The sequence below is a fragment of the Tupaia chinensis genome, unplaced genomic scaffold (assembly GCF_000334495.1).
Source record: "Tupaia chinensis unplaced genomic scaffold, TupChi_1.0 Scaffold149184_1, whole genome shotgun sequence".
NCBI classification, from domain to species: Eukaryota; Metazoa; Chordata; class Mammalia; order Scandentia; family Tupaiidae; genus Tupaia; species Tupaia belangeri.
The window spans coordinates 2,183,023-2,203,166 of NW_006209032.1; the positions used below are offsets into that span (position 1 = coordinate 2,183,023).

At 52.9% G+C, this 20,144-nt stretch overlaps 2 protein-coding genes across 7 annotated transcripts in view; one reads left to right on the top strand and one right to left on the bottom strand.

Annotated features, from left to right (window-relative positions):
- Positions 1–1,836, top strand: part of KLHL18 (kelch like family member 18) — a 121,581-nt gene extending 119,745 nt beyond the window's left edge. For all 4 annotated transcript variants that reach the window (XM_014585200.2, XM_014585198.2, XM_014585199.2 and 1 more), the window contains one exon: positions 7–1,836. In XM_014585200.2, the coding sequence (XP_014440686.1) occupies positions 7–240 (234 nt within the window). In that variant the 3' untranslated portion in view covers positions 241–1,836. The remainder of the gene's footprint in view (positions 1–6) is intronic.
- A 5,023-nt stretch (positions 1,837–6,859) lies between these two features.
- Positions 6,860–19,887, bottom strand: LOC102479615 (15 kDa protein B). Of its 3 annotated transcripts, none has more exons than XM_027769300.1 (4): positions 19,599–19,887; positions 10,560–10,661; positions 8,839–8,929; positions 6,860–8,304 (listed from the first exon to the last, which is right to left on the bottom strand). In XM_027769300.1, the coding sequence occupies exons 1-4, from the start codon at positions 19,710–19,712 to the stop codon at positions 8,174–8,176; spliced, it is 438 nt and encodes a 145-aa protein (XP_027625101.1). In that variant the 5' UTR covers positions 19,713–19,887; the 3' UTR covers positions 6,860–8,173. The 3 variants fall into 3 exon arrangements, with proteins under 3 accessions (XP_027625101.1, XP_027625102.1, XP_027625100.1); XM_027769301.1 differs by lacking the exon at positions 19,599–19,887 and adding an exon at positions 11,644–13,439 and having other exon boundaries at positions 6,860–8,293; XM_027769299.1 differs by lacking the exon at positions 19,599–19,887 and adding an exon at positions 11,644–13,437.
- Between the last annotated feature and the right edge of the window lie 257 nt (positions 19,888–20,144).

A 20,144-nucleotide genomic window follows, 5' to 3' on the forward strand; every position in this document is an offset into this window, starting at 1 on the left:
CGTCAGGAGACCCTTCACCGTGGGCTCAGTGTGTCAGCTGAACGGAGACCTTCACTGCGGGCTCAGCGCGTCAGCTGGACGGAGACCTTCACTGCGGGCTCAGCACGTCAGCTGGGTTACGAGTCACTGCCAGTCCTCGAGGTGGGGCTCCCAGATGCCTGCCAGCTCCGGGTGCCCCTGCGGTTACCTCCCACTGCCACCATGCCCCACTCTCACCGACAGTCATTCCTTCCCTTTTGACCAGCAGGAAACAGCAGGTCTGGCCAGATTCTCACTTGCCTGTCTGTTGTTCTTGGATGAATTTCTTCATTGTGATGCTTCTGGGGCATGCTGACCAGTTGTCCCTCCAGAACCTACTAGGGGCTTGCTCCTTCTACCAGCCATGGGGGGCTTGGTCTGGGGACCTTGTCTGCCCTGCCATTCCACTGCGCCTCCACCCCTCGCCAACGCCAGGGCCCTGGCTCCTCCAGCCCTGGCAGCCCAACCAGCACAGTGGCCCTCCATACCCAAGCAGAGCTGGCTTGAGTCGAGGATCGAGGACCGTGGAGGCACTCGCTGCTGCACAGAGCAGGTTTTAGCTCTTCCTCTCCCTTGGGTCCTGGCACAGGGCCCCGAAGAGACTCCGCACTCCCTCCTCCTGGGATAGGCCCTTGAGGCACAGCAGGACCCAGAGAGGAGGGTGTCTTCTGTTAACCCGTGCACTGCTGCTGCCAAAACGTGGTTTTCTAAAGTTCTTCCCGTCGAGACCGGGAGAGACCCCAAGGCTGCGCCTTGGGGTCCCGGTCTCCGCCTGGGTGGTGTCCTGGCTTTTGCTGTCGGCCTGGGGGAGCCTGAAGGCCTGTTTGGAAAGGCACGGCGCAGAGCCAGCGCCCCCAGCTGGTTTACCAGTGTGTGCAATCGCCATGTACTCCGAGGGGAATACCTTCCTTACCTGCAACTTAGGAGCTGGGCCTCTACTATAAGCACTTGAAAACGATGTTTTTATTTTTAAAGACTCGGCAATCTGATACCTGACGGAGTTCAGCCTGGGCTCCTGGTGGAGCTTCAGTGTCCTCCCCACCCCTCGCCCTCCCTCCCTGCCAGCTTGCCTGCAGAGGTAGCTGGAGGGGGTTGGGGCCCTCGTTCCCTTTAGAGAGGAGTGTATCCGTGCTCATCTTACCATCATAAGCCCCCTTCTCTTGTTTGAAAAGAAAATTTGAAGCAGCACTGAAGAACCCGGATTGTGACGGTCTTAAGAATCAGTCAGTGGGACGCTGCCCAGGCCTCGCGGGTCCTTAGGGTCTGGCCCAGGAGATCAACTTCCCATGGCCCGCTGGCCTCAGAGTGGCCTTCCCGAGCCCCCTCCCACCCCCTGGTGTGGACGTTACAAGACTCCCCTGAGGTCAGCGTCTCCGGGCGAGATTGCAACGCTCTGACTGGGCTCTGGGCATGAGGGAGGCACCACCAGCCTCTTCACACCCTTCCCAGTCAGTCCATGGTCTGGCCTGGTGGCGGAGGTCTGTCGCGGACGTGGCGTGCTCTGCGTGGGCGCCTCTCCGCTAGCACCCTGGCCTCACCTCACCCGGGGCTGCAGTGGAGAGGCCGTGCCATGTGGGCAGGCGGGCACTGCTCTGAGCAGAGGCCTGCGGCTCTGCCCGTCCTGGCAGGTCACCTCGGATAACACACGCAGCCTTCTCTTCTGGATTTCCTCTGAGACCAGAGATCGACTAGGAATTCTGTCCCCACCCCAATTTATTGTGTCCCAGAAAATCTTACTTCCTTTTATTTATGGAACGCATGTCTTTTATGTTAAACCAAAGAGAAATAAAGAGAACACTCCTAATAGCTCTTGCCCTTCCCTGATTTATTTATTGTTTGTTTATTTCAGGTTTTTGCCCATAGGATGCATGCGCTTGCCAGAGATGACAGACAAGGGAAGTGAGCCATCACTCCCAGGGGAGATAGCCACACTTCAGTCCCTTCTTCACTCCTCTCGGAATTTGGGGCACACACGTACATGCATCCGGCATGAGTTTCAAGCTACCAGGTCCAGGACTTGAACTGCAGTCGGCCATGTGGGGATCCAGCTATCTTAGCCACCAGGCCACCTGCTGGCCCCACATGATTTATTTTTTAACTAGGGTTTTATTGTGATTTGGTACGAAAATGCATTGGACACCGTGGGAACAGCCCTGTAGAGAGATGGAGAGACACAGGTGCACAGTGGGGTGGTCTGCAGAGGTGGACGTGTTTTCTTTTTTTTTTTAAGAGATTTTTTGTATTTTCTTTTCTGAGAGAGAGAGATTTTTGCTATATGCACTTGCTAGAGAGATAGAAAGCAAGAAATCATCTCCTGGGGGGATGGCCATGCCACAGTCCCTTTTTCTCCTTTCTCCTCTCAGGATCTTGAGCACACACACCCAGTGTGAGTTTTAAGCCTCCGGGTTCGAGACTCGAACTGCAGTTGACTACTCAGGAGTCCAGCAATAGCTGTTATGCCATCTGCTGGCCCCAATTGGTTCTGGTGAGGAATAATGCATGCTGTGTTAGCACATCGGGACTGCGTGTTTGCTCAGATGTGTCCAGATGGCCACTGCTCTCAGTTTCTCCTTTCCCTCATCCCTGCCATAGAGCTCCAGAGTTCCTGGTGCCAGCAGGTGGCATGGCAGCTGAAGCACTGAACTCCCATGCGGCTGATGGCAGCTCAAGTCCTGGACTTGGCAGCTTGAAAATCATGCTGGGCACATATGGGTGTCCACCCAAAATCCCAGCAGGAGAATGTAGGAAAAGAGACTGCGGTATTGCCATCCCCCCAGGGGGGTGATTTCTCACTTTCCCTCTCTCTGTTTCTCTGGCAAGCACACACACTCTATGGCAAAAACCTTAAAGAAAACAAAACAACTGCAGAGTTCCACAGTGGACTGTGAGGCTGGCCCGTTGGTGCCTGCAACTAACACCGCCAGCTCCTTTTAGGAACGTGTGATTAAAGAGCTTCCCAACATCTGTAGCCGCGGGGACGGTTGGTCTAGGAAGGCAGCTCTGAGCGCCGCTGTATCTGGGGAGTGGAAACTGAACAGCTGGTTCCCACACAGCGAGGCGTGCACAGACCACCAGGAAACCCACCTGAGCCAGGTGCTCGGTGATCCCAGCCCCGTGTGGATGGAAGCCCTAGGGAATCATCTGCTCTAGGCCAGGGATGCTTTAACTTTGGTGCACAGAAAAATCACTGGAGGGTCAGCAGGTGGTGTGGTGCTTAAGGTGCAGGACTTCCACATGGGTGACCACAGTTCGAGTCCCACACCTAGCAGCTTGCTTTCTCACTTTCCCTTTTTCTCTCCGTCTCTCACTGGTCAAATTAAAAATAATAATAATAAATGAAATTAAGTAATTTATTTTAAAAATCAGGACCAGCAGTTGGCCTAATAGCTATGTCGCTGGACTCCCATGTAGTCGACCGCAGTTTGAGTCCTGGACCCGGTGGCAAGTGTGTGCGTGCCCAAGATCCCGAGAGAAGAATGGAGGAGAAAGGATTGCAGCATGGCCATCCCCCCCGGAGGGTGGGGGGGGGTGATTCACTTTCTGTCACTCTGTCTCTGGTGAACACACACGCCCTATATCAAAAACCTCTCAAGAAAAAAATGATTGAAAAAATTTTAAACCACAGATTCAGGGCTGGCAGGTAGCATGATGGTTAAGGTGTTGGACTTTCATGTGACTGACCATAGTTTGAGTCCTGGACCTGGCAGCTTGCTTCCTCACTTTCCCTTTCTCACTGTCTGGTCAAAAATTTTTTTAAAGAATTATTTTTTACTTAACCTTATTTATTTATTCATTTGTTTGTTTCAATTTGACCAAAGAGGGACAGAGCGAAAGAGAGAAATTAAGAAGGCAAGCTGCCAGATCCAACACTCAAACCACAGTCAGCCATGTGGGAATCCAGCGCCTTTAACCATGCCACTTGCCGGCCCCTCTGGTCAAATTTTTAAAAAATAAAATAATAAATCAAAAATAAATGAAGTTAATTTCTTTTTTAATAATTATTTTATTTTATTTATTATTATTTTCCAATTTAATCAGAGACAGACAGAGAAACAGGGAAAGTGAGGAAGCCAGCCACCAGGTCCGAGAGTTTCACCCAGCACCTTTAACCACCATGCCACCTGCCAGCCCTGAAAATTTTATTATTTACTCATTTATCCATCCATTTATTTTTAACTTAACCAGAGAGGGACAGAGCAAGAGAGGTGGTGGTGGGGGGTGGTAAGAAAGCAAGCCACCAGGTCCAGGACTCAAACTGCAGTTGCCCATGTGGTAGTCCAGCATCCTTAACCACCACGCCACCTGCCAGACCCCCAAATAAATCATTTCTTTTTCTTTCTTTCTTTCTTTTTTTTTTTTTTTTTTGAGAGATTTTTGCTATGGGGCGTGTGCACTCGCCAGAAAGACAGAGAGACATAAAGCAAGAAATCACCCCCCAGGGGGACGGCCATACTACAATCCCGTCTCCATTCTCTTCTCGGAATCTTGGGGACGCATGCACACTCGTCCGGCATGAGTTTAAGCCACCAGGTCCGGGACTTGAACCATGGTCAGTTACATGGGAGTCCAGCGACATAGCTGTTATGCCAACTGCCGGTCCCAGTAAATAATTTATTTTTTTAAATTCACTGGAAATATGGCAGTGGTGTGAAGGTTAAGATGCTGGGCTCCCACATGGCTGATCACAGTTGGAGTCCCATACATGGGAGCTTACTTCCATACTTTTCCCTCTCTGATCAAATTTTTTAAAAATAATAAAAAATTAAAAAAAAATTTTTTGGAGATATTTTTGCTATAGGGTGCGTGAGCTCACCAGAAAGACAGAGACAGAGAGACAGAAAGCGAGGAATCCCCCCCCCGGCGGGGGATGGCCACGCCACAATCCCTTCTCCTCCGTTCTCCTCTCAAGATCTTAGGCACGCATGCACACATGCCCGGCATGAGTTTAAGCCACCAGGTCCGGGACTGGAACCGCGGTTGACTGCATGGGAGTCCAGCAATGTAGCCATTATGCCATCTGCTGTGCCAGTTAAATAATTCTTTTAAAAAAGCACACACAGAGGCTGGCAAGTGGTGTGGTGATTAAGTGTGCTGGACTCCCACATGGCCAGCCGTGGTTCAAGTCCTGAACCTGGTGGCTTGCTTTCTCACTTTCTCTTTCTCTCTCTGTTCCCCTCTGGTCAAATTAAAAATAAATAAATAAAGTTAAATAAAATTATTTTTTAAAAAAAACAACACACAGATTTATTCCTAGGGTTCCCCCACCACCACCACCCACCCCCAGCAGATTCCCTCGGGCCAGGGTTCCTGGCTCCAGTGGCTTGGAAACCATGCTGGGCCCATGTGAGTATATGCCCAGAGCCTTGACAGGATGGAGAGGGAGAAGGGATTGCAGTTTGACCACACCCCATTGGTGTGTGCTTTCTCCTCCTCTGGCTAGCACACCTGCCTTCCGGCAAACTAAAAGTAAATAAATGAAAGAAAGCCATCCTTCCCACACTGGCGGGAACTTCCCCTTTGGTCATAGATCCCTTCTGTGTAGGGTGATCTGGTTCCAGGTCCTCTCCCATGCCACTGGGCCCAGTGGGTTATAGTCACTTTTTCCCAATTCACTTTCCTTTTTCAGTTTCTTGGCTAAACCCTGACATTTCATTCTTTTTAAAATTTGCTCCATGCACTTGCCAGAGAGACAGGGAGAAGAGAAAGCGCCCTGCACGAGGTATAGTCACCCATACCCCTCCCCTCTCTTTCCTCCTTTTGGGAGTTGAGCATACACAGGTGTACCCAGTGTGCTTCTGAAGCTGCCAGATCTGGGACTTGAGCTGAGTAGTTGGCCATGTGGGATCCAGCCACCTTAACCACCAGAGCCCAGGCTGAATTTCAGGATTATTTTATGTTCTTCAAAAACACACAGACTCTTTTATGATCCTAATGGATTCTGATGCATTTATTTTAAGAAACTGATTTATTCATAATATTACATTTATTCATTCAAGGCTCTTTTTAATCAGCAAATACTGAATTTTAGGCATAGAGACAAAGCAGAAAATAAGTGATTTTTTTAAAATCCCTGACTCTTGGACCTTAAATTAGAACAAGACATATTTCATTTGTAGTTAGTTATTTGCCAGAGGGCAAGTGTGCTCATGAGAGGAGAGGGGAAAGCACCCGTAGGCCATGGTCACGCTGCGGTTTCTTCTCCACAGCCCCCTCCTGTGGTTCTGGGTACACATGTACATTAGCATTTCTTTTTTGGGGGGTGGGGGTGGGGAGGTTTTTGCTGTAGGACACGTGCACTCGCCAGAAAGGCAGACAGAGACAGAGAGAGAGAACTCGAGAAATCACCCCCCAGGGGGGATGGCCACGCCGCAATCCCTTCTCCATTCTCCTCTCGGGATTTTGGGCACACAAGCACACGCGCCTGGTGTGAGCTTAAGCCACCTGGTCCGGGACTCGAACCGTGGTTGACTACATGGGAGTCCAGCAACATAGCCATTACGCCAACTGCTGGTCCTCCCACCGTGTTTCTTGAGCTGCCGGGTCAGGGACTGGATCTGCCGGGCTGACCACGTGGGATCTGGCTGCGTCAACCACCAGGCCACAGACCGGCCCTTTTTTCATTTTTTCAGAACTCATTTTGTGTCTTTTAATAAGATCAGGCTCTCATTTGGCTGAACTTGGTCTTCAAGAACCTAGAGGGGGACCAGCAGTTGGCATAATGATTATGTCACTGGACTCCCATGTAGTCGACCATGGTTCAAGTCCCGGACCTAAGGGCTTAAACTCAAGCCGGGCGTGTGTGCGTGCGTGCCCAAGATCCCAAGAGGAGAATGGAGAAGGGATTCCAGCGAGGCCATCCCCCTGGGGTGGGGGGTGATTTCTCAATTTCTGTCTGTTTTTCTGGCTAATGCATGTGCCCTATAGCAAAAACCTCTCCCCCAAAAAAGAGCCTCCTAAACTGGGAGTTTGAGGGTGGGGAAGAATAAGGCTGTCGCGCTCAACCAGACTGCCCACCTCCCCACAGGCCCGCTTCCCTGAGACCTGGAGTCCTCGCTGAAGCTGCAGGTGTGACATGCAGTTTGCAAGGCCAGCCAAGGAGAGGCACGCAGATGGTTATTAGCATTACTGAGAGGGTCCTTGGCCTCCCTGGACCTGTTACTAAAAAGCCCGTACCCAGGGGGTGGGGTGTGCTACACGGTAGCCCTGGAATGGGAGACGTCACTGTTATTTCTGTAGAGAGGAGCACCCAGCTGGACAGAAAGGACGGTCATCCATTCCACAGGCATTTACTGAGCACTTGCAGAGGGCCAGGCTTTGTTCTCGGGACTGGGGACGCACCAGGGACCAAGACAAAGGTGCGGGTGACCGGATGTGGCTGTGAGGACACGAGGAGCCAGGGATGACACTCGGGCTTTGGCAGCTGCCTGGGGTGGGCTACAAGAAGGGCAGAGGGGGACGAGACCGATTCCACAAGCCAGTCTGGGGGTCAGGGACAGGATCCGGCTGGAGCTTGGGGCGAAGGTGAGAGTCTGAAGGTACGAAAGGCAGCTGAGGCAGGGGACAGACTGCTCTCGCCCTGAGCCTCCAGGCCAGCCCTCAGATGGCCCCTGTCCTCCACAGCTCCTGACCTCTGGGAGTCTGGTTACCCAGGTCCAGCCAGTTCAGCCTCTCTCTAACACATCATTCAAGCATTCACTTATCAGTTATAGAAACATTTTACTGAGCCTCCCCCAGGGGCCTTCTGACTGCCCCCCTGAAGAGGCCTGGATGTGTGGAAGGGCCTGCAGCAAGGATGAACAGGGCTCTGTGTGAAAGTGTCGCTGTCGTGGGATGCAGGCTCGCTGCACTGACTCATCCACAGCCCGTCTGTCACGAGTGAGCAGATGAAAAGGACACTTCTGCCCCGGGAGAGCAGGCAGGCTCCCTGGAGGAGGTGACTTGAGCTGTGCCTTGCAGGATGACTTACGGACAGGATGGGGCAGGAATGGCAGGCAGAGGAGCAGGTGTGCAGAGGCATGTGTACTGGCTTAGAGTCTGGGGGCCCTCTAGAAGGGGCCTTCTTACTGTGCAGGACAGGGGTGCTGGAGGCAGCAGCAGGAGGAGGGCTGGTGGAAAGAGGCGGCGGCGTTGGGAGCGCAGGTCCCCCTCTCCATTCCTAGAAGTTCCTCAGGATGTTGGCTATGATTTCATACTTGGCTTTCTCGTATAGGTTGCGGACGGCAGGTGGCAGCGTGGTGCTCTTAGCCTCTGGGGAACTCCTCACCCCGGAGGGGAGCTGCAGAGAGTCTGCCATGGCGATCACTGGTTGACCCCTTTCCTGCCCTGCCATGGCCCCTCCCTCAAGTCCTGACAGGGTGGTTGGCCATAGGGCTAGAGGAGGCCCCTGGCTGGCCACTGCCCCAGCAGGACTGCCCTCTGGGACTTAGCTCCTATTCCAACCAGCTGTCCCACCCACTGTCTAGGAGGCTCCACCCCTGGCATCAGTTTTCCCAAATGTGGGACTAGGGATGGGTGGTTTCCAAGGGCTCTCTTCAGGCATGGCCAGGGTCCTGCGAGCAGCAAGGGCCCCTCCCCAGCTGGACCCTGGGCCTCCCTCGCCTCCCGCTGCACAGCCTTGCTACAGAGAGGGAACTGCAGCACTGCTGCTTAAATCAGTGCACAGGCGGCACCTCGGGGGTCTGCAGGTAACCAGGAAGACAGCCACGAAGGGAGTGGACAGGCAGACGGGACTGCCAGCCAGCTGCGGGGGGGTGGGTGAGGAAGGAACTGGGAGGGAGGCAGGGGGGAGGGTGCAAGCAAGGACAGGCAGGCGAGGCTCACCTGCTGCTCTCCTGCAGTCCCTGTCACAGGTAAGGGTCAGGGCACGAATGTGCAGCACCCGAGTGAAGCTGCCGGTGCACTTGCGCTCCTCCTGCAGGGAGTGGGCACAGAGCTGGAGGCGTTCAGCCTCCTGGAGCCTCACCCAAGCCCCAGGCACCCCACTGTTCTCCCAGGATCTCCTCTACTCCACCCTCACACCAGAGATGCAAGCTCAGGCCCGAAGTGACAGCATTGGTGTGAGACACTAGGGAGGAAAAGGCAGCCACCAATCAGCATGCCCGGAGGAAACATTTGTAAACCCAGGGTCTGCGCAAAATAGATACAGAGGGCAGTCAGTGGGCAACGATTTGACCCCAGCTAGCAGGCTTCAGGACATCTCCATCGTATTGTGCCTCTGCACTCTTTCATTTTTCATTTTCAAAAACGCTGTATATGGTGCATGTGCTTGCCAGACAGAGATGGCGGGCGAGGAAGCACGCCCCGCCAGGATGGGGGGAATGGCCTCGCCACAACCCCTTCTCCTCCATTCTTGGGACTTGGGGCACACACACACGTGCCCACATTTTTCTTTCTTTTTATGTTTTTAAAGGTTTTTGCCATAGGGCACATGCACTCACTGAAGACAGACAGACAGACAGCGAGAGGGGAAGGGAGAAATCACCGTGTGTGTGGGGAGGGGATGGCCATGCCACAACCCCTTTTCCTCCATTATTCTCCTGGGGTTTGGGGCACACGTCACATGCAGCCGGTATGATTTTCAAGCTGCCAGGTCCAGTACTCAAACCGTGGCCAGCCATATGGGGGTCCAGTTGCCTTAACCACCATGCCCCCGGCTAGCCTTCCACACTTTCAGTATTTACTGTGTTATTTTTCTGATCTCTGGATGGATTATGGTCATGCTTTGTTCTTTTTTTTAATAGTCACTTTATTAAAGCAAGTATTGCTTTTTTTTTCAACTGCCAGAGTGTGCATTTGCTCACAGAGAACACGCTCACGAGCACCCCTTCCCCCCCGCAGCAGGGCCTGGTCACACCACAATCCTTTCTCTATTTTGCCATCCTGTCAGGCACACATGCATAGTCCAGTGTTTTTCAAGCTACCTGGCTAGGATTCGGACCATGTCGGGTCCAGTTCCCTTAACTACTAGGTGACAGGGTGTCATTAATTTAGAGTAAGAAAAAGTAGTAAGGGAATATGGGGGACCAGCAGATGGTGTAATGGTTATGTCACTGGACTCCCACATAGTCCACCATGATTCTGGACCCAGTGGCTTGAAACTCACGCCTGTGCGTGTGCCCAAAATCCCAAGAGGAGAATGGAGAAGGGATTGTGGCATGGCCATGCCCCCAGGGGGGTGATTTCTTGCTTTCTGTCTCTCCGATGAGTACACGTGCCCTGTAGTAAAAATCTCCCTAAAAAACAAGGGGGAAAAAAAGGAAAAGCAATAAGGAAAAATCTGACTTTAAGAAAGTCTTCTGGGGGCCTGGCAGGTGGCGTGGTAGTTAAGGGTTTGAGACCTGGACCTGGCGGCTTGCTTTCTCAATTTCTCTCTCTGGTCTAACTGAACAAAAGTAATAATAATAATAAATAATTTTTTTTTTAATGAAAAAGGCTTCCACCTGTAAAGCTCAGATGAAGTGGGTGGAGGCAGACATACTCTCCTTGAGGCCAAGAGAGGAGACCTGCTCACCAGGGTTGGGAGGTCGAGGAATGAGACTCACCCCGTCTTCCTCGAAGTTGCATTCCCTGGGCTCTCTCTGCTGGCCAGAAATGCACACCGTCTCTTTAATCCTGAAGTTGAGTGGGATCCTGATCGTAGAATTCTAAAGAAGCAAGAGAAGATGCATGACTGTGGTGTGGTGGTTGAGGTGCCGGACTCCCACATGGCCGACCATGGTTTGAGTCCCAGACAAGGCGGCTTACTTTCTCACTTTCCCTCTCTTTCTCTCTCTCCCTGTCTCTCTCTGGTCAGATTGAAAATAATAGTAATAAATAAAATAAATAATTATTTTGAAAAACTGACACCTCCTTTTACAGATAGGGGAGCGATGGCATAGAGGTCAGATTACACTTTGGAAGGGGCTTAGGCCAGGTCTTGTGGCACCAAAGCCAGGGGCTTTAAGTGGTCTCAGCAGAGAGTCAAGGTGTGCAGACTTTTGGGACATAGCCAAGAATACCTGTCTGACCTCAGGGTTGGTTCCAGCCTTTGCCCCTGAGTTTCCAGGCCTGTAAAACAGGGATAAGAATCCCCACCCTTCATGCTCAGCTGTCAGGAATAACAGGAAAATGAAACTCCCAAGTGGGCGAGACCAGTCCATCAATTCCTGTCCCCTTTGAAACGGCTTTGCATATCCCCCCACGCCAGGGCCCTGACTGCAGGCTAGACTCGCAGATGCATGTTGGGTAACACCCCAATTTTTTTTTAATTAGTTTTTTTTAAATTATTTTATTTAACTTTATTTGTTATCATTTTATTATTATTTTAATTTGATCAGAGAAAGAGAGAGAGAGGGAAAGTGAGACAGCTCTGGGACTCAAACCATAGTAAGCCATGTGGGAGTCCAACAGCCCTAACCACCAAGCCACCTGTCGGCCCCAACACCCTGAGTTTACCACCGGTCAGCTGTCAGGCTGTGAGGACAGACGCCTTACCTTCTGGGGGAGGAATGCTAGCGGCCACAGCAGCAGTCACCCGCTTTATCATGGAGCAGGCATGCTCCCCCGCCTGCCATCCTCAGATACAAGGCTGACGGTTCCTGCGTCCCCACTGCCCCCTGCCCCGGCCTGGTCCTCACAGACACTCACCAGCCTGGGAGGCGGGGTGGCTTCCAGCAGGCGGAAGAGGGGCTCTCCTTGTCGCCCCTCGTTGTAGGACTTCAAGGCCTGGGCGATGATCTGTTCATATGTCAGGCGGTGGTGCGCCACACAGGCCACCACGGCCACGCCCAACACCAGCACGAGTGCCCTCCAGGCCCCTGCCATCATGCCTTCTGACCCTGCACTGCTGCCAGCCCCTTTTAGATGCTCTTCAGGCTGCCTTGCCCAAGGGCTGTGGTGAAATGGAGGCCCGGTGCCTTCCTGAGAGGGGGCCGCTCTTTCCTTTGCTGGAGACCCAGCGTTGGCCAATGTGGGGAAACCCGTTGGCCAACGTGGAAAAACCCATTGGCCAAGGGAGGCCAGGCGGTTTGGGCAACAGGCCAGGGCCTAGGCATCAGGCAAGAGCCCTGCGTGATGCTGGCAAGGGTCTCTACTCTGGGCCTCGGTGTCCCCACCGGTGCCCGAGGGCCCCCCAGCCCTGACGGTCCGGGCCTCTGCGGCCTCTCCCTGGCTGTTCTGCTTGGCCTTAGGGGCAGCGGCTCAGATTCTGCACTCAGGTCGATGGCCACAGTGTCATGTACACTTTAAAAACTTAGCTGCCGACCTGAGAGTTACCTCAGCCCAGCTGCAGTGGCACACACTGGAGGCAACTGCTGGGCAGGCTGAGGTCACGGGAGGCCGGGCTCCATCCCTGACTTATGTAAAAGGTGGCATGGTGGTGGCACCTGCGGTGCCAGCTACCCGAGTGACTGAGACAGGATTCTGACACACAGACTCTGCCTAATAAAATTGAACACAACACTCTATGAGGGTGACCAGATGGGCAAATTCTGGCTTCACATCTGAGCATGCCAGGTGCACCTGTGCCTGTGAGCCCACAGTACGTGGATGAACCTGTGCCCACGACCCCTGGGTACACGGGGAGCACCTGTGCCCACGACCCCTGGGTACACGGGACACCTGTGCCCACGACCCCTGGGTACATGGGGGACGCCTGTGCCTACGTCCCCAGATACATGTGCACAGCTGTCCCCACAGTCCCGGGTACATGGAGTGCACCTGTGCCCATGGCCCGGCTATGCAGGCACACCTGTGCATATGATCTGGCGCTGGCTAAAAGCTGAAGTGGATCTTGGTATCAAGACCCTGTAAGGTAAGATGCTTCTGTCTGTCTCATGGAAGGTATAAATAAATAAAACTAAAAACCTGTCTGGGTGCAGTGGCATATGCTTATAATCCCAGTTAATTGGGAGGCTGAGGAAGGAGGAGCATGAGTTCAAGGCCCATCTGGGCAATGTAGAGAAACTGTCCAAAAAACACCCAAGTTCTGGATGCCTGACCGCCCAGGCGCACCAGCCCTCCTGACTGACAGCAGCAGGCACTTCAGGGCCGCCATCACGGCGGGCAAGGGCGAGGACTCCTGTCACTGGAACAGCAATCAGGCAGCGACGTGACCAGGAAGGGGAACGGTAAGGGTGTCTCCTTTCTCCGAAGGCTTCCCTTTCCCTCGGCTGCCCTGGTAGTGGAAGCAGCCACCAACTCCCAGCCAGCTCTCAGCCAAGGGTCTCTCGTTCTGCAAGGAGGAGGGCGTCTGCAGGGTGTTCCCACTGAAGCCTACCAGGAAAGACAAGGAGGCACAGATCTGTGCATGACACGTCCTCCGAACACTAAGGGGCAAGCTGAGAAAGTCGGAGCTGGGCCAGCTGCTGCCGGTGGTGGGAGCAGTTGGCTCCACGTGGCTGACTGCAGTTTGAATCCCAGCCTGGGGCCTTGAGAAACACACTGGGCACGTGTGCGCCCAAAATCCTGAGAGGCAAAGGGATTGTGGTATGGCCATTCCCCCCGGGGCATGATTTCTCACTTTCTCTAGTGAGCGCACAGGTCCTAGAGCAAATTTAATAAAATATCAGGGCCGGCAGGTGGCATGGTGGTTAAGGACACTGGACTCCCACATGGCCAACCTCAGTTAGAGTCCCAAACTTGGCAACTTGTTTTCTCACTTTTCCTAACAAAGTATCAGTGAAATAAATGACTGTCAATGCTCCTGTCTTCTGAGTCTCTGTCACCACTCAATTGGGCTCCTTTTGTTTGTGATAGTGTGCGTTCACACACGTGTGCATGTGTGCAAGAGACAGAGAGAGGAACCCCCTCGGCAGGGTCTCATGCCATGCGACCCTGTCCCCAGCCTCAGCGTCTCAGGATCCTGGCTGCACCTGCACACACCGTGCATGTTTTCAAGCCGACCTGGGGATTCGAATCCACAGTCGACGTCTTAGTCCATTATTGCACTGTTCACAGAATACCTGAGGCTGGGTGAATCTATGGAGGAGTCAAGATTTATTCAACTCACGGTCCGGAGGTCCAGAGGCCAGAGGCCAAATTCTGGTAAGGCTACAACAGGGTGAGGGCGGAGTCTTTAGCAAACTGCTGGCCCCAAGTTTCTCCTTGTTCAGGTCTGTCTCCCTGGTGTGTGTGTTGAGGGATGCTCTCTTCCCCCTTTTTCTCTCTCCAGTGAATGCACACACCCTCTAGCAGTTAAAAAAGAGCCAGGGAGCTGGTAGGTGATGTGGTTGAAGCACTGGACACTCATATGGTTGGTTGGCGGTTCAAGTCCTGGACTGAAGGCTTACTTTCTCACTTTCTATGTCCCTCTCTGATCAAATTAAAAATAATAAAATATATATGTTATGTGCTTCCCCCATCCCCGTGCTCTCTCTGGCAAGCACACGGAGTCTTTAGGGGGGAAAAAAAATGTAACCTGTGTGTGATAACTGACCCAGAGCAGCTTTAAGATACAGCCATGAGCTCCACCTGAGCCTCGGAGTCCCAGAGCCCTGATGCAAACCTCACCTCTGCCATTTCCCCACCGTGTCCTCATCAGTCTCTCTGAGATTCCATTTCTTCCTCTGAAAAGCACAGAAAAGGCGACCGTGGGTGGAGGACTGAGGCCCACGTGTGCAGCAGGGGAAGCCTCAGATGTGGCACTTTTACTGCAGGGCTGGGTCCCAGGTACAGCCAAGACACCTGCTGGGCATGGGCAGGGGACTGCCGTTAACCCCATTGTGCAAGTAGGACGCTAAGGCACTATGAGGGGAGATGGGCCCCAGCACAGAGCTGGAGAGCGGGGTGCTGGGATTCCGCCCCAGGGTTGCTCAGCCCTCAGAGGAGAGATTGCGGCTTGGTCCTAGTATGGCTGCTGGGAGCCGAGGTACAGAGGGTGAGGGCAGGCTTCAAGGCCCACGTGGTGTGTAATGTGGCCCCGGGGCCTGAGGTTGGGGTGGCAGTAGAGGGCAGGGAGCAGGAAGTGGATCCTCCAAGGTAAAGCCCTGCACCTGCAGGGATGGAAATCCGGTTCAGGTGAACTACTCTCCACCGTTGTTTCCTCCCCTCCACTCTGTATGGAGCTAGCATTTGGCAGCTGAGAACTGTGACTCCTGGATGTCCCCGCAGCTCCCTGCCCCCTCCAGGAGGTTGGTGCCAAAAGCTTTCACAAGGGCTGGAGAATTGTGAAGAAGAAACCATGGTGTAAGCCCTTGCCTTTCTCAGGCCTCAGCTTCCCATTGCTGTAATGGGGTGGTCAGGGCCCAGATTCCGGGGGCCTTGCCCAAGTGGCCTGTGCAAGTCGGGTGGGGTGGAGAAAGGGGCTGTGGCCACATTCACTGGTCCCACCTGATTTCCAAAATCAGCACTCAACACGAGTTGCTCCACTGTCCACAGACGTGGAGACCTCAGCCAGGGAGGCCTCGTACCTGTCAGTCCCACAGGCTGACCCCAGACCTCGGGTGTTTGGGATCCCTCGCAGGTTGCTGCCCAGCCACTGGCGCAAGAGAGCCTCTGCCCGAGTATTAAACCTAGCCTTGAGCCTCCCCCCTAAAACCAACCCTCTAATTTCAAATCTTGTACTGGGCTTTTGTGCAGCCAACAGCACAGTCCCCCCCACCCCCCAGGATTGCAGGTGTGTTGAGGCAGTGCTGTGGCATTGGTGTCATCTGCTGGCCGAGTGACACCAGGTGGGGCAGGTGGGCCTTGGAGGTCACTGACCTTCCAGAACCTTTTGAAACCTGGTGTGTTGGAGCCACTGCTAGGGAGAAAGTGCCTAGCACTGCTGCAAGGGTTCTAGGAGTGAAAGCTTCTGGGGCGGAGCTGGCCCTGCTGAGCAGCCTCCCTGCTGAGCAGCCTCCAGCTTGCTACTCAGATTAGGCAGCACTAGGTGGCTGCCTCTGAGGCCCCTCCCCAAGCTCCAGGCCCTGAAGGAAGGGCTGCGGTGAAGATGCTCCCTGCTCTGGCCTCTGCTGGGCCAGGTCGGAGGCCTGGGGAGGTGAGCAGCAAAATTCTTTCTGGATGTACACTGATTTGTTTTCTTCTATTAAATTTTATTTTGTTTAGATTTATTTAATTTGACCAGAGAAAGTGAGAGAGATAGAAAGCAAGCTGCCAGGTCCAAGATTCAAACTGCATTTGGCCATGTGGGAGTCCAGTGCCTTTAACCACCACGCCACCTGCTGACCCCATATATTTCTTTCTTATATGCGATAGGGTGTGTGTACTTGGCAGAAAGTGAGAGGTCACTCCCCAGGAAGGATGGGCATACTGCAGTCCTTTCTCCTCTGCTCTCCACTTGGGATTTGGGCAGACGTGTACACACACACACGCCGTGTTTTCCTTTTTATTTTTGGAGAGGTTTTTGGCTATAGGGCGCGTGCGCTCGCCAGAAAGAGAGACAGAGAGAAAGAAAGTGAGAAATCACCCCCCCCGGGGGGGGGCCACGCCGCAATCCCTTCCCCTCCAGTCTCCACTCGGGATCTTGGGCACACATGCACATGCGCCCAGCGTGAGTTTAAGCCACCGGGTCAGGTACTTGAATGGCGGTCGACTGCAGGGGAGTCCAGCGACCTAGCCATTATGCCAACTGCTGGTCTCCTCACCGTGTTTTTCAAGCCTCCAGGTCCAAGATTCAAACCATACAACTGGCCATGTGAGGTCCAGCTGCCTTTACCACCAAGCCACCGACTGGCCCCATGCCCTGTCCTTTGTAAGTGGGAATCTTCCCAGGATATAGACACCCGGCAGTGGAATCACTGGCTCAGAGGGGTCAACAGTGTCAACTGGACCAGATAAGGCCAACTTCTCAAATGGTGGCACCAACTCACAGCCCTGCCTACAGCAGGTAAGCATGCCTGTCCTCACCCACACTTGTGTTGACTGCTGAGTGTGATATGGCGTGTCAGCATAGTTTAAGGCTGACCACCTTTCTTTCTTTTTTAAAGAATTATTTAATTTTATTTATTCATTCATTCATTTTAATTTGACCAGAGAGAGACACAGAGAGAAAGAGATGGAGGGAAAGTGAGAAAGCAAGCCACCAGGTCCGGGACTCAAACCGTGGTCGACCATGTGGGAGTGTCCAGTGCCTTAACCACCACGCCACCTGCTGGTCCCAAGGCTGGCCACCTCTCCATGTGGTTCTGGAGAGCTTGTAAGTAAAATGGGAGAGAGTGATCATCTGTCTTCGAGGGCCCATCCAGGTCTGCTGAGTGTAATGGGGTGGTCGTCTTGAGAAAAGGGTGAACTTGGGCTGTCCTGTGGCCTGGTCGCTAAGGGAGCCAGATTCTCACATGGCTGACCATATAGTTCGAATCCCAGCCCTAGTGACTTGAAAAATATACCAGGAATGTGTGTGTGCACCCCAAATCCTGAAAGGATAGAGAAACAGAGGACTGTCATGTGCCCATATCCTACTGGGGGTTGCTTTCTCCCTCTGTCCTTCCCCTGGCAAGAAAGGGTGAGCTGACTGGGCCGAATGAGCTGTTTGCTGCCCTCTAGTGATGGCACTGACGCTTTCCCAGTGCTGAGTCATGCTTCCTCCCAACTTGGCCAGGAAATATGTGGGTTATGAGGGCACTCTCTCCACAAGACATCCTTTCTGCTGTCTCACCTCCACTGGGTCATCCCCCATGACCTCAGCATGTAAAGCTAAATTGTGTCCCTCCCTCAAACACATAAATCCCTATGTTAAAGTCCTAGTCTGCAGGAACTTGCAATGTGACCGTATTGAGAAGAATCACCATGTGAAGACACAGGGAGAATATGGCTGTTGACAAGCCAAGGACGTGGGCCTCAGAAGATACCAACACTGCCAACACCTTGAACTCAGTATCCTAGTGCTGGAACCTAGTGAGATGATAAATTTTTATTAAGACCCTCAGTATGGGTACTTTTTAAAGTATTTAATTTTATTTAAATTATTATAATTATTTTAACTTACTATAGGGGATGTGCACTCGCCACAGAGAGGAGAAAGAAAACCACCAGGTCCAGCACTCGAACTGTGGTCAGTCATGTGAGAGTCCAGAGCCGTAACCACCACATCACCTGCTGACCTCAGTTTGTTCGTACTTTGTTATGGCAGTTCTACCAAACTATTGCGAATACACCTGGGGGTTACAGGGTATTTGTGTCTGTTATGGTTCAGCCTCACAAGCATGTGAGGCCATGGTGTTCCCATCCAAGAGGAGTGTAAGGCCAGCAGAGAAAGAAGAGTAGGACCAAAGCTGTCACTCTCAGAAGCTCAGGAGGCAAGAACACATCTGCATGGTTCTCTTGAATTTTGGAACTGAGTCAGAGCTCTCTTTTGCACCTGCAGCTCACCCACCTGCAGTGTCCACCTCTTTCTTATCTTGCAAGACCTAACTTAAGGCTTCTCACGCCTCCCATCTCTCTCTTCCTTTCACAGCCCACCCTGACCTGTAAGAGCTTATCCCGACCGTTTACTGGGCTTACGTTTGAGGCCCGGGCTGTCTGTCCTGTGGTCAAGCTGCCATCTCCTTCCTGGCTCAGTGACGCTAGGTAATGGCCTCCCATCCCCAGCCTGTTCTGAACCCAGGCGTTGCATCTGGACCTTGCATCTGATTTACTATGCATTATGATGGGGCAATTTTGTAGGGCACGGACCTAGTCTTCAATTGTCTACACATATTTCTCTTAAGTGGGAAGACTATTTCTCTGCCCATTTATTACCTCCATGCACCCAAGCCCCCATCACTATCTCCTGAAAGACTACAAGAGGTTTCCTCCTCTTTGATCTCCCTGCTTCCATTTTTGAACTAGCTCCAAGCCATTCTCCATTATTTATAAAACCAGATACAGTCTGAACATTTCTAATCTGAAAATTCTAAATACAAAAATATATAAAACCACCTTCAAGCAATGTGTATAAGATGTCTATTCAACATGAGGTTAGTGTTTAGACTTGGGTCCCGTCTTCCAAATATCTCATTATGCCTATACAAATATTCTAAAATTCAAAATAAATTCTGAAACCCTAAACATTTCTGGCCCAAGAATTCCCAGATAAGGAATGCTCAACTAATAATTCATACACACAATCTTAAAACTCTAGCTCTCCAGGGACCAGCAGTTAGCATAATGGCTATGTCGCTGGACTCCCACGTAGTCGACCGTGGTTCAAGTCCTGGACCCGGTGGCTTAAACTCACGCCGGGGGCGTGTGTGTGCATGCCCAAGATCCTGAGAGGAGAGTGGAGGAGAAGGGATTGCGGCGTGGCCATCCCCCCTGGGAGGTGATTTCCTGCTTTCTGTCTCTCTGTCTCTCTCTGTCTGGCGAGTGCACACGCCCTATAGCAAAAACCTCTCAAAAAACAAACAAACAAACAAAAAAACCCAAAAAACTCTAGCTCTCCAGAGGCACCTACTGCTTTCCATTCCGTGGTCCCCTTCCAGTCTGGGTGGTCCATGCTCCCCCTCTCCACTGACCTACATTGCTCTAGGCCTCTCTTCTCGCTGAATATAGTACATCTAGGCGCTTCCAATTCAAGGTAAGGGGAGGCGTCTGCTTCTCAGGCAGGGCCGGGCTTCCAGGCTGGCTGTGTGTGCCGGTGTCCGACCAGTCTCTCCTCTAATCTCCAAAGCCTTCGCAGCACTCACATTGAAGCTCTTTTCCCTCTTCATAGTCTGACTTCCTCCTTTCACGTTTCCTCTTCCGGGCAGTCCGCCCGCCGCCACATTCTCTCTACCACAGCATCTGCCCCAGTCCTCCATGGCCGTAGTCAACTTTGGGAGCTAAAGTCCACAGGTGAATTCTCTAACGCCCTTTCAGGCAGGAAGTAAGGTCGCGGGTTACGTCAGGCCGGCAACTCCGAGCCCGGCGAAGAGAAGGAAGCGCCACGCCTAGCTGTTTGGCGGAGGACTACCATTCCCAGAAGCCCTTTCACCTCGGACTAGAGAGTGCCTTTCGCTACTCCTTCCGCGCGGCGGGGACTGAGCATGCGCATCAGGGCGGGCGCCTATGCGAAGGCCGGGAGGGCGGGGACTGCGTCTCCCAGCAGGCCATGGGGGCCCTTTTCGGCCCCTCGTGACGAGTGACTTCCGGCGTGGAGGGGCGGGGCCGCGCGCACGGCTGAGGCTGCCCCGAGAGGCGAGGGGAGCGGCCGGGTGGGCGGCGGGGGCCAGCGCCATGGAGGGCCTGGCACG

Excerpts from the sequence above, each read along its gene's own strand:
- LOC102479615 (XM_027769299.1), bottom strand. The coding sequence starts at position 11,823 with ATGATGGCAGGGGCCTGGAGGGCACTCGTGCTGGTGTTGGGCGTGGCC. Across the intron at positions 8,930-10,559 it reads GCAACTTCGAGGAAGACGGG|GAGGAGCGCAAGTGCACCGG; the intron begins GTGAGTCTCATT and ends CACTCCCTGCAG. Across the intron at positions 8,305-8,838 it reads GGACTGCAGGAGAGCAGCAG|ACTCTCTGCAGCTCCCCTCC; the intron begins GTGAGCCTCGCC and ends TCGCCATGGCAG.